Below are 13317 nucleotides of genomic sequence, written 5' to 3'. Positions count from 1 at the left end.
TTTCCAGGGATTTTTCTTTCGCCTGTCTGATAACAAAAAAACGATGTTGCCAAATCTTTCCATTCTGAAACCTTGTTGTTTGTTAAACATTGTAGTATATTTGTTGATTTTATTTGATATAATCTTTGTTGTCTGATGGTATTTGCTTGCCTTCTTTTTAATTTGTGTTGTATTTAATACTTTTTAAATGACGTGCGACTGTGCGCACGTGTAGCTCGACTAGGATTGGCGTTCCTTACAGCCTGGCCAATCCTAGTGTCTCTAGGCGATGCGTCTTTTTGGCGTTTGGGATGCCTAGAGGAAGTCTTAAGTTTATGAGTTTTTCGATCACATCTCGTAACAAGTTCACACGCGTGTGTATTTGTTAAACTATATAATAAACATCTCTATTATTATTTGTATTTTGTTGCTTGTTGTTTAATTTAAAACTACTACGCAATAAGTTATGGACCCAGTAAACACGTGCATTTCATAAAAGTTATTTTATTATTGGGAGTAGTGTATGTTGTGCGTGAGTAGTGTAAAATCGTGGCCGTTTATTTTCGAATCGTGCATTTATCGGTGTGAACAATGTTGACTCATGAAGAATTACGTATGCCAGTCTTATCCAAATTGAACTACCAGTGATGGAAGTTTGAAGTTACTTCGTGCCTCGAGAGCGTTGGAGTATACGAAATCGTAACAGGGGTTGAGGCATGTCCGAACGTTGGAACCAGTTTTGCATATATCAGAGAATGGATAAAGAGGGATGCTAAAACCAAGCGCATCATATCAGGAGGCTTGAACGACGAAGATCATGCATGTATCAAGGAGTGTGAGAACTCGGAACAGGTTTGGAAGAAAATGAAGTCTACGTACAAGGCGCAGACAGAATCAAATAAATATTTGCTCCGTCAGGCACTGAATTCGATAAGGCTTCTCGAATGGCAGTCTGTGCCCAGTTATTGCGCAGAGCTTACCATTATTGTACAGAACTTGATGATTGCTGCTGAGATGGTTGCAGACTTGCTATTAATTTTTAAATTAATGAGAGATATGCCTCCAAAGTTTACTTTCCGAGAGTAGTATTTAATAATGGCGCCGACCGGACAAGTGTTGAGCTTTGTGAAGCTGAGGGAGCAACTGTTGTTGTTAAACATCTGCGAAAGTACGGATAATGTTCTGTCGAACAATCCAAACAAAACAAAGTTCGACAAGAAATCAAACAAAGTGATTCTTGTAGTGTGTTCTTCCAAAGAGTATCGTTTGTACCAACACTCAACTGCGAAGGTCATCATTAGTCGCAATGTAGTTATCAATAAAGTGGTACCATAATCTTCAGACGTAATGGATGTGTTCCCGGAAGAAAACACTGTGGAAGCTGATACTGATTGGGTCAAGGAAGTTTCAAGAATTGTGGACAGGACACGCTCAAAAGCAAGCCAAAGCAGGTGTTGTGTTGGAAGCGGAAAGTGAAGCAGTTGATGTGCCGTATAGACAGTTGGTCGGCTCATTAATGTATTTGGCGGTAGATACTAGACTTGAGTTAGCGTTTGCGGTAGCGCAGTTAACCAAATTTCTGCAATTCTAGCAATTATTGCAAGCAAGAAAACGTATTTTTCCTTGGCAGCTCACGGCATATTTCCGGCTTCTTCCCAATGGCGGACCAGTGACTTGGCCACATCAACAACTCGTGTTTGAGTCGATCAAACCCCTTTTTGTAATCGATGAAACAAGCATTTATATCTTGTTTCATATCCATACAGCTTTGCACTAAACTAGCATATTAGAAAGAGTGCCACGTGTTCTAATAGTATATTAAGTAACAAGTGGCAAACAAGGGCATTACAGACGAGATTGAGAGCGAGTGCACGTTTAGTCACGAGGTGCTTACGATATTTTTTCTACTTTCACTCTACGAGTAGTTCCACGTTGCAGTTTTTGTATTTCAATTTTTGTATTGTAAATAATCGAAATTTGCTCACACACTTATGGTGCGATTCTGAGCAGCACACGAAGTGCCGTACTGTCGAACTAACGCAAATTACGATTCTGAGTGGCCAACGGAGGTTTGGAGGGTTCGGGTCGCCTCAATCTTCCGAGCAGCTTGAGGGTGCCGATAGCTTTCGTTATATGTTATACGCATGCGCTGCTCTCTTGGCGCGACTGAAACTGCCTTACCGCAGCTCTTCGTTCTTACTCACACCCGCACTCGCTGTCTGCTGTCTCAGTCTGCCTATTCATCGAAATTGGTAAAGTGGAATATTTTGACGAGCCGTGTGCTCAGCAGATGTGAAAAAAGATGAAGATGACAAGGAATGGCACGCATCGAGTGTATCTGCATTTTTCAAATGCAAAATTCCACGTTTTCAAGCAAAAATTCCAAATTCAAAAAAAAACTCGTAAAACCAATAAATTTTAGATGAATATTTTGTCAATTTTTCACAAGTATTTGCTGATAATGAGCCAAATACGTAGCATGTAAAAGATTATTTATATTTTTCGATTACGTTTCTTAAAATGTAATTTAAAATCGAAACAATGAATAATAACAACTTTTGATTGCGACTATTCAAACGTCAGTATAGAACCGAAATAGAAATAATAAGTATTAATACATATTTGATGCATATTTGGATAATTGAAGAACCCATAGATTTGAAACTCGCGCGCTTTCTGGCAAATTCTATCGTGTAGCGGGGTTGACTTTAGGTAAAGTTACAGATGAGCGCACAGAATACCACTTAAGGCCGAACCATACCTTGGCCGTAAGAAGCGTCTCGGAGCTTTCGTACGTTCGTTCGTTACGTGGTGAACACAGAATCGCACCATCTATGCCGCGCGCCGGCCCATGTGACGCTTCGATTCATATCGTGTCGCTCCGATACGAGCAGCAGCAGCGCCTACTTTGACGTGTTTGAGTGACGTCCCATGGCATTTCATACCGCCTTGTGCTGCTCCGTAGGCAAATATGCAGGCGGCTGCTCCGTCCCGTGCATTAATGCAAGTACATAATGAATATGATGTACGGCTTGGTCGTCCGTATATAAAGTACCACGTTTTGGGTCTAAATGCCGTGGAGAAACTGACGTTTTATAGGTGGAAGTTGAAAAATTTCTTTCTGCGCTTCAAAATTATTTTCAGATATGTCTTGAGTACATGACTAATAAAGCTAATCTTTTGCTATTCCTCACACCAATTGGCATTTTTTTTGTTTTGGTAGTGTATTGATGAATAATTGATGGCAATCTCTTGGTATTTCTACACAATCATAGATCAGATTGAATAGTTTGGTTAGTTTATCTATACCATCATCCTCAATTTGTTTCATCATCTTTGCATAAATGTTATCTGAGCCTGGTGTTTTTCTATTATTTGGTTAACGCGTATTTACCATCATCCGGAAGAATCTCTGGCCCGTGTTTTGCTATCTCTATAGCTTCACTTGCCATCCTTTTCTTTCGGACAATTTACTTTATTGTGTTATGTGGGTTAGGTTAGGTACGTTAAGTAGTGGAAGTAGTGGTAGAACCAAAGAACAAAACTGATGGAAATACCGCCAAAATAACGCGTCATCTTTTTTCACATCTGCTGAGCACACGGCTCGTCAAAATATTCCACTTTACCAATTTCGATGAATAGGCAGACTGAGACAGCAGACGAGCGAGTGCGGTTGCGAGTGAGAACGAAGAGTTACGGTAAGGCAGTTTCACCCGCGCCAAGAGAGCAGCGCATGCGTATAACATGTTACGAAGGCTATCGGCACCCTCAAGCTGCTCGAAAAATAGAGGCGACCCGAACCCTCCAAAAGACCTCCGTTGACCACTCAGAATCGCAATTTGCTTTCGTTCGACAGTACGGCACTTCGGGTGCTGCTCAGAATAGCACCATCATGGTGCGATTCTGTGTTCACCACTTTACAAACGAACGTACGAAAGCTCCAAGACGCTTCGTACGGCGAAGTTATGGATCGGCCTTAAGTGGTATTCTGTGCGCTCATCTGTAACTTTACCTAAAGTCAACCCAGCTGCACGATAGAAATTGACAGAAAGCGCGCGAGTTTCAAATCTATGGGTTCTTCAATTATCCAAATATGCATCAATTATGTATTAATACTTATTATTTCTATTTTTTGAACGTGTTTCAAATTTATTCTTTTATATTCAAATATTTTAATCTATATATTTTTTTTAATAGTGCCTTAAATAAGTTTTTCAGTTGATACGCATTTATTTCTTTATGACGAACGGTTAAAAATGTTTTGGGAATTTGTGGGACTTTTTCTTGAATGTTTGAAAATTAGAAAGTTGTAGTTATAATGCGAGTAGTATATTGTTCATAGTAATATAGTTCAATTCATTGAGGTTGTAAAATAGCTGGTAACTCTCTTTTTTGGGATATCGTTTATTGCGCTTAATTTTTTTCACATCTGCGATGTACGTTTATCCTCCTCCTACAACTTTTATCTACACTTTTGGGGTGGTAGTTGGAATAAAAAAAAACGGAGAGTGGTCAGTTCGTCTTGAATCACAACCCTGACTACACAAATTCCACAGAAGTTTTTCGCGAAAAGTTCTCAAGTTAAAATGTTGTAAGTACAAGAAAACTTTATTCTATATTCTATATTCTATAAACACTTTATTCTCTATTTATCAGTAAACGTAAACGTGCAACAAATACTTCGGTCGCGCAATATGATATTTATTTATCCATGATGGAGAGCGATTGTACGTTCAGGAGTGGCACCGTAAACCCAACCATGCCGCCAAATTACATTAATCAATGCTGGGTGGACCTCAGCAAGAAATTAAATAGCTGCGGCGATGGGCCAGTCCTCACGAGTGAGGAGTGGAAGAAACGCTTCGGGGACTGGAAGTATTGCACCAGAAATAAATTTCGCAGGATGGAAGTGCACCGGAAGGCTACGGGTGGCGGCCCGCCGACGACCGCAGTTGCCGGAATTGAGGGGGCCCCTTTGTACGAGGGGGTCCCTCTGGAAGATCCGGTAGCAAAGGCGGAGGAGGAGCCAAAAACCCCATCCGTTTTGGCTTCCATGCTTTTGGAGCCAACAATAGCGACCGCGACCCCACAGCGCCACATCGACACCCCACAAAAAAGTACCCGGAGGACGTCAGCGATGGCCATGTCCACCCAGGAGGTGATAGCCACCTGCACTAAATCTACTGACGCCATCACAGCGCAGACAGAGGCCATCAAGGCGCAGACAGAGGCCATCAATGCGCAGACAGAGGCAATTCGAGAGCTGGTGCAAGTTGTTAGAAATAAATAAATGAATGAGATTCAAAACAATTTTAATTTATATTTATATTTAATATCTAATTTATTCAAAGTTTTCTATAATATACCTATTCCTAATTTCTTTACCTTTATCCAACAAATGTCGGTCTTCTTGTATTGTATGTTCAGCTGGGTCAGGTGCGTCAGGCGCGCCAGGCATGACGTCCACGTCATCCATATTCCGCCGCGCTGCAAAATTATGCAATATGCAGCACGTGGATATAATTCTGGATGACCTCCGGGGATTATAATGTAAGGTACGATGCCTCAGTAGGCACCGAAACCGTCCCTTCAGAACCCCGTTCACCCGTTCCACAACATTCCTCGCCGACGTTAGTAACGTGTTGAATCTAACTTCATTGGGGTTCTGTGGGTTGTGGAACGGTGTGAACAGCCACGGTTCCAAAGGATAGCCACTATCCCCAATTAAATAAGTCCGCTGCACACCTCCCTCAAACTGGCGTTTCAGTAATTTTCGAATTGAGGTCATATGCCAGATCGCAGCATCATGAACTGATCCTGGCATCCTTGCCGAACAGGCTGTTATAACTCCGTTGGAATCCACAATCTGAAAGTACATCTCACAATGTAAATTACCAAGATATATATGATGTATGTTCCACTTACCAGCATAACATTGATAGAATGTCTGCCCTTCCTATTAATGTACACATGTGGCGGATCGTCGAAATTTGTTGACGCTGGAGCGACAATTTCCACATGTGTACCATCAATGGCTCCAATCACACCACGAATTTCATATTTATCGAAAAACCTACAATATAATTAATAACAAACATATATATATATAATAAATTTAAATCAATTGTATACCCTTCTTTAACTGCCAGTTGAGCTTCTGCACAAATGGGAAACTCCACATACTTCCGAAATAAATGGCAGACAGCTGCATCCGTTACTTGAACTTTGGCTCAATGATGACCAGACACATGAGCCAATGTTGTTCTGGTATGCCCCAGTTGCCAGAAATCTTAAAGTAGCTAAAAACTGAAGTCAAATATTTAAGCTGTACAGTTTGTGTATAATGTGAAAGTTTACCTTGCATAATTTGGGGATACCATCCATTTTTAAATATGGCCCAATTTCGGCCATAAAAGCAACAACAGCATCCACATCAAATCTAAACAATTGTCGAAATTGTCTCGGCGGAATTTCCAATGGATTGCTCGAATCGCGCAGCCGACGACGTTGGAGTCTCATATAATTTCTTAAATTACAATGCGTGTAACAAATCGTTTTGATTATTTTATATTTTCTTACCTCCTATAGTCCGCTTCAAGCAAAAATGTCACAATTAATAGGTTTTCCATTTTGAAAGTAGAAAACTGTACTGTACTGTATTTTGGAAATACCGCCAAAATAACGCGTCATCTTTTTTCACATCTGCTGAGCACACGGCTCGTCAAAATATTCCACTTTTCCAATTTCGATGAATAGGCAGACTGAGACAGCCGACAACGAGTGCGGGTGCGAGTGAGAACGAAGAGCTGCGGTAAGGCAGTTTCACCCGCGCCAAGAGAGCAGCGCATGCGTATAACATGTTACGAAAGCTATCGGCACCCTCAAGCTGCTCGAAAAATTGAGGCGACCCGAACCCTCCAAAAGACCTCCGTTGGGCACTCAGAATTGCAATTTGCCTTCGTTCGACAGTACGGCACTTCGGGTGCTGCTCAGAATAACACCATAACTTCCAGGAAGCCATTCGTAAGAGGGAGGCGAGACACATATACGCATCCACTTCAGTAGCCTCATTTACCATAACACCGGGACCAGATTACACACACCACAATCTTGAGTCAGTTACATTTTTTATAACTGCATACTTGCACTGTTAGGTTAGGTTAGGTTAAACTAACTAAATTCATAACAAGTTTCTAAATACATTTTATACAATATCTGTTATGCAAATGGGGCTTATTTTTCTTAGCTTTCCTGTTAATTCATTTTGTATCAATTGTCGGGTGTTTGAATCTTTTAGATTTCTTGGGTCTATAATTTGAATATATTTTTTTGATATATTTTAGACGATTTAGATTTTTTTTTGATTTTTGCTTTGAAATCGCAGGCGGTAGGCGGTTTTAAGTTGTATAGAAGCTGAGATAAAAATTATTGTAAATGAGAGAAATCGACTTTTTTAAAAATTCGTATTTTTAAAATTGTATTGTGTTTCAATAGTCAAGTGTTAATCTCACATCACACATGGTTAAATATTGCTAAAAATGTGCAAAGGAATACTTTACCTTAAACTAAAATTAACGCCAGTTTGAAGTATGACGAAAACCGAAATAATTATTCAAATTGGCAAAGATGATCAAATAAGTATAACTGATGATACCGCTAGTGTCGATGAAAATCTCAATCAGCTGTCAACTAATACAGGTAATACGTTTAAGTCCACGTCTTGGGGTGATACATGGTGTTATATCAGAAAAATTGTAACCGTGAAACCGCTACTAATGTTTTACATGCTTGGATTAAATTTGGTACGTCCAGCTTTCGAAAATCTCATGTTGCAGACAGGCTGTCTTGTTGATTCTTGATTTGGCGACATAAGTTGCCAATGAATTATAGCGAGAGAAAGTGCAGAGTTTAATCTCACTAAAGAAATGAATACTGGATATTTACATATTACTAATACGTTTTTTTGGGTTAGAGCTTATTACAATTATTTTTCCATTAATTTAGATTTAGTACACGTTTTCTGTTACTATCCTTGTGTGGGGAAATATTGTTAACAGTTTGTTGCATACTATCTACGATATTCCTGCGACAATGGAATTTAATGACCTTGCTCTCAGCGTACTTTATGAGTACTTTTCTGCCTTGGAGGTCAAACACTTCTTGTTGATGCATCAATGCAACGGCTATGTTAATTGTGCAGATCTCGCCAAATGCATTGAGTGAAATTCTTCTTAAACAGATCGGATAATGTGTCATTTTTGTACATGCGTCTGTATTATGTTGCTGGGTCTTTTATACGGAGTATTTTACATCAAAATCGTTGGTAAGAATTATTGGAACATTATTTTGTCTATGGCATTTTTATAAATTTACACCTAAGTTTTTCAAAGTAAACAACATAAACATTATGATGGAATTAGTGTATCTTTTCTAACTTTTAAAGAAGGTGATTTTTTTGGATTTGATGGTCGTACTAGGATTTGACGTACTAAACGTCGGGTCGTTACATGCCGTTACAGATTCTACTTTAATACTCTAATTTAATCAGGTAACTTTTATAAAGCTATACTTATTGCGTTTTTATGGATAAACATTTTGTAAGTCTTATTCTTGGAACGTACTTTTTGCGAAGGTGTTCAAGTCTACTGATTATTATATTTGTATAAATCAATATAATGATTAGCCAATATTGTAATGGCTGCTGTCGTCAATAAAATAATAATATACAGTGGAACGTATGCTGATACCAAAAATCATATTTACTTACAATTGCAATTTCGTTTTGAAGTGTTTATATTGAATTGTTCAATACCGTAAGATCGTGGTGTAAGATTGCTTGCAACTAAAGTGGTTTGTCAAGGAGATCGGGGAATAGTGCAGTCATTTTTCGGAAGATAGTAATCGATAATGATTGATCACAATACGTAGGCAAAATATAAAATTGCAAAAGTAAAGTTAAATAAAAAAAATAATGAGGAACTTATATTTATTACACAATTGCTACCTTTCTCGCATATACCACGTCTGAAAATCCCATGAAAATAAATCATTTGTAAATTCTTGAAAGAACAAAAAATGTATGGATATAAATCACAAATATACAATTTACCCACTTACAACAGTAAAAATGATAACAAAAAGTCACACAGTACAATCCCAATATAAAAGAATTCGATTGTAATACTACAATCGGAGCACCAATTAAAATGCAGTACTGCACTGTAAAGGTATAAATAAATATAATGCAAAGTATTACTGAAGTAGTAGTTGTTTTTAGTTATGAAGACGGACTAGAAACTTACTTATACTTATTTACTTGTTTTGAATATTGTGAATGTCGTACCATTAATATGTTTAACTACAAGTATCTCCTTCAAGTATTCTGTTTTGGTATTATTTTGGTTGTTCAGAAAACTATGCAAAACACAACGTTATGTACTTTTCCACCTGGGTTTAAATTTGGCACGGCTACATCTGCGTATCAAATTGAAGGCGCATGGAATGTTTCCGGTAAGATACTCGTAGATCGAAAAACAAAAATATTTGATTATAATTTAATCTAGGTAAGACTCCAAGTATTTGGGACTTTGCAACACACAACAATTTTGAAAGTATTATAGATCGCAGTAATGGCGACATTGCATGCGATTCCTATAATCAAATCGACGTGGACATTGCAAATTTACAGCTGCTCAATGTAAGTTTTTATCGCTTTTCGATCAGTTGGACCCGTTTATTACCAAACGCAGGCAACAACTTTATCAATCCAGATGGCGTGCGGTATTATAACGAAGTCATTGACAAATTAATCGCACACAACATCGATCCGATGGTAACCATTTTTCATTGGGATTTACCGCAGAGTTTACAAGATCTTGGAGGATGGACAAACAAACTCACTATTGAATATTATTTACAATTTGCAAGAACTTGTTTCAGTTTGTTTGGCGATCGTGTTAAAACTTGGATTACATTTAATGAAATTAGTATGTATTGTGTTTCGGCATATGACAAGAAAAGTCTTGCTCCATTTGCATCTTTATCAGGAATAGGAACTTATTTATGTGCACATTATATGTTACTTGCACATGGAAGAGCTTATCGCATTTATAAAAAAGATTTTATACATCAAAAAGGTAAGCTTTAAATTTAATTAACAAAAACACTATTTATATCATGTTTAGGAATTGTGGGTTTGTCAATTGATTCGCCCTGGTATTTCCCGGCAACAAATACTGCAAATGACAAGATGGCTGCTATGCGTGCTATAATTACTGGCGTAAATATTTAGGTATAATTTTAAACCAGCAAAATTTTAATCAAAAACATTATTTATTAGTTTGACTGGCTGGCACATCCCATATTTTCTCAAACTGGCGATTATCCCTTATTCATGCGTAAAAGAATAGATTACAACAGTAAACAGCAGGGTTTCAAGGAATCTCGTCTACCACGTTTTACCACTAAAGAAAAAGCAATTCTTCAAGGCAGTGCCGATTTTTTAGGGTTAAATCATTATACAAGTAAACTAGCATCAATGCCCATGTCAGAAAAAGCAAGTGAAATGACGAGTTACGAAATCGATAGAAGTTTTGACATTTCATTTGATCCAAAGTGGCCTAAATCAGCAAGAAATCATTTTAAAGTGGTACCGCAAGGTTTAAGGAAATTACTACTTTACATTAGGGACACCTATAACAATCCGATAGTTTATATCACCGAGAATGGTTATGCTGGGGACCACTCTGAGTACATTGATGATCACGACAGAGTTAGTTACACTAACGTATGCTAATATAAATTGTGCATTTTAATAGATTTATAATAATTAGTCTTTTGATAGCTATATCTGACGGAAATCTTGAAAGCAATCGTCATAGATAAATGTAATGTGACGAAATATACATCTTGGTCTTTTATGGATAATTTTGAATGGCATGACGGCTATACGTAGGAAACTTAGTTTCAAATACTTATATGTACACATTTTTACAATTGTGTTTATTTTAGATTGCGATTTGGAATGTTCCACGTAGATTTTAATGACCCGAAGAGGAAACGAACGCCTAAAAAATCCATGTATGCTTATAGAAATATTATTAGGTTTGGTACCCTCCCCAGATGTCTTAGTTTTGAAAAATCCATTTAATACACTTAGAATTCACTTACATTTTTATCACAATAATATTCAACTAGTTAAACAGCGGACCCCGTTTTTGAAATGTAAAGTGTATGTTGACGACTGAATCGTGTTTTTAAAACGTTCACCAAGGTTAAACATGTAGTATTTCCATTAGTACATATTAAAAAGAGATAATAATAATGTTTGCTTGGTTTGACTTTTACCTACAGTGTAATATGTTATTAAATGTTTAAACAAAACTAAAAACATTTGTATGTTATAGGTAGATAGTTACTTTGATAAGACCTAAGCATTAAGTTCAAGGTGGATATATATGGGGTCGTGACCGGACATTTGCCCCCAAGACGATCGCTCACACGACAACTGCCCACAGTCATAACTGCGCACACGGACAATTGCTCACAGGATTTTTGCTCACATTGACAATTGCTCACAGGACTTTTACTCACACGGACACTCAGGCACACAGACAATTGCTCACAATTTAATATTTTTTATTATTTTTTTAAACAATGAATAATAATTATGAAATAATTTATATACAACTATATAACAATTAAGGAGGCCCTCACGAAAATGCCATTAGTGTTTGATTTTTCAAATAAACTATTTGTTCATTCTATCTTAATTAATTAGCAATAAATAGAACTCTTTGAAGTTTCACTCTAGTATACCTTACACATAATTTTTAATAATTACATAAATTAAATCTAATATATGAATAATTGTAAATTTAACAATTTCCTAAGACATTGCATTATTATTCATTGTTTTAATAAATGGCAAAAATTAAATTGTGAGCAAAATTGTCCGTGCGTGAGCAAAACCGTGAGCAATTGTCAATGTGCAACAGTGCCTGCGAGTAATTGTCCGTGTGCGCAGTTTGGGTGACTTCGTGAGCGTTGGTTCAGAGCAGTTGTCGTGTGAGCGATCGTCTTGGGGGGCAATTGTCCGGGAACCGCTATTCTGAGCAGCACCCGAAGTGCCGTACTGTCGAACGAACGCAAATTGCGATTCCGGAGTGGCCAACGGCGTCTTTGGAGGGTTCGTCGCCCTTCTACCTTTTGAGCAGCTTGAGGGTGCCGATAGCCTTCTGTGTAACATGTTATACGCATGCGCTGCTCCCCTTTGGCGCGGGTGAAACTGCCTTACCGCTGCTCTTTCGTTCTCACTCACCCGTACCCCGTTGTCTGCTGTCCTTTGGTCTGCCTGTCTTATCGGTAAAATTCGGTAAAGTGGATTTTGACGAGCCGTGCCCAGCAGATGTGAAAAAGATGAGGATGACAAGGAATTGCACGCATCGAGTGTATCTGTATTTTTCAAATGCAAAATTCCACGTTTTCGCTAAACACAAATTAAAAAAACTCTTAAAACCAATAAATTTGAGACAGAATATTTGTCAATTTTTCGCCATTGCTGATAATGAGCCAAATACGTAGCATATAAAAGATTATTTTATATTTTGATTGTGTTTCTTCAAAGGTAATTAAAAACTCACGTAAAATTGGAACAAGAGCTCAACCTGACGACTTTTCAAACGTCAGTATATAGAACCGAAATAAAATAATGCTATTACCATATTTATGTACATTAAAATTGAAGAACCCATACATTTGAAACTCAAGTGCGCTTTCTGTCAAATTTAGGTGCAGCGGGATTACCTTTATGTGTAAAGATATATGTTCAGAATACCACTTATGTATGAATCCATAACTTCGCCGTAAGAAGCGTCTCTGAGCTTTCGTACGTACGTTCGTTACGTGGTGAACACAGAATAGCACCATTTTAAATCCGACCCTTTTGATTTAGCTTTCGAAACTTTTCCATTCTTTTCTACCCTTGAGAAAAACGTTTATTCGAATTTTTTCAATTTTTTCCCTAACCTTAAAAAGTTATGAATTTTTCAAAAAAATGACAATTACTTTTCAAATAGCCATAACTCTGTCCAAAATTAATCTATTGATACTTTTTTTAATATTTTTGCTTTTGAATGAATTTTTCTTACAAACACATTTTTGAAAAAAATAAGAACTATGAAATAATCGCGTTTTTGAGTAATATTGTAATTTTTTCTAAAGTTCGACATTATAAAAAGAATTTTTTCTTTTCGTCAAACAAAACTTCAAATTTTTGACAATTTTTCCGCTAATCCCAATTTAAAACTGATTTTTCTTTTTATATTTATATATTTAATT

The 13317-nt window shown here is 37.4% G+C and overlaps 2 protein-coding genes across 3 annotated transcripts; one reads left to right on the top strand and one right to left on the bottom strand.

Annotated features, from left to right (window-relative positions):
* Positions 1–5320: 5320 nt before the first annotated feature.
* Positions 5321–6174, bottom strand: LOC135802441 (putative nuclease HARBI1). Its single transcript, XM_065316022.1, has 3 exons — positions 6112–6174; positions 5905–6052; positions 5321–5845 (listed from the first exon to the last, which is right to left on the bottom strand). Exons 2-3 carry the CDS (start codon positions 5908–5910, stop codon positions 5321–5323), a joined length of 531 nt encoding a protein of 176 aa, XP_065172094.1. The 5' UTR covers positions 5911–6052; positions 6112–6174.
* A 2819-nt stretch (positions 6175–8993) lies between these two features.
* LOC135802442 (myrosinase 1-like) lies at positions 8994–11286 on the top strand. 2 transcript variants are annotated; one of them, XM_065316024.1, is made up of 7 exons: positions 8994–9200; positions 9257–9489; positions 9543–10115; positions 10164–10258; positions 10319–10765; positions 10823–10929; positions 10990–11286. In XM_065316024.1, the coding sequence occupies exons 2-7, from the start codon at positions 9330–9332 to the stop codon at positions 11126–11128; spliced, it is 1521 nt and encodes a 506-aa protein (XP_065172096.1). In that variant the 5' UTR covers positions 8994–9200; positions 9257–9329; the 3' UTR covers positions 11129–11286. The 2 variants fall into 2 exon arrangements, with proteins under 2 accessions (XP_065172096.1, XP_065172095.1); XM_065316023.1 differs by having other exon boundaries at positions 8994–9206.
* The last annotated feature ends 2031 nt before the right edge of the window (positions 11287–13317 follow it).

The sequence above is a fragment of the Atheta coriaria genome, unplaced genomic scaffold (assembly GCF_025399875.1).
Source record: "Atheta coriaria isolate IRGN ID8LTWV9N9 unplaced genomic scaffold, Caltech_Dcor_3.1 hic_scaffold_24_pilon, whole genome shotgun sequence".
Lineage (NCBI taxonomy): Eukaryota > Metazoa > Arthropoda > Insecta > Coleoptera > Staphylinidae > Dalotia > Dalotia coriaria.
The sequence above is the reverse complement of the archived record's forward strand: the minus strand, read 5'-3'. Positions and strand labels throughout refer to the sequence as shown.

What these genes read in the sequence shown, in the direction of transcription:
- LOC135802442 (XM_065316024.1), top strand. Translation starts at nt 9,330, where the DNA reads ATGTTTAACTACAAGTATCTCCTTCAAGTATTCTGTTTTGGTATTATT. An exon ending in AGATTTTATACATCAAAAAG is followed by an intron (nt 10,116 to 10,163) that starts GTAAGCTTTAAA and finishes TATCATGTTTAG; the next exon opens with GAATTGTGGGTTTGTCAATT. An exon ending in TGCGTGCTATAATTACTGGC is followed by an intron (nt 10,259 to 10,318) that starts GTAAATATTTAG and finishes ATTATTTATTAG; the next exon opens with TTTGACTGGCTGGCACATCC.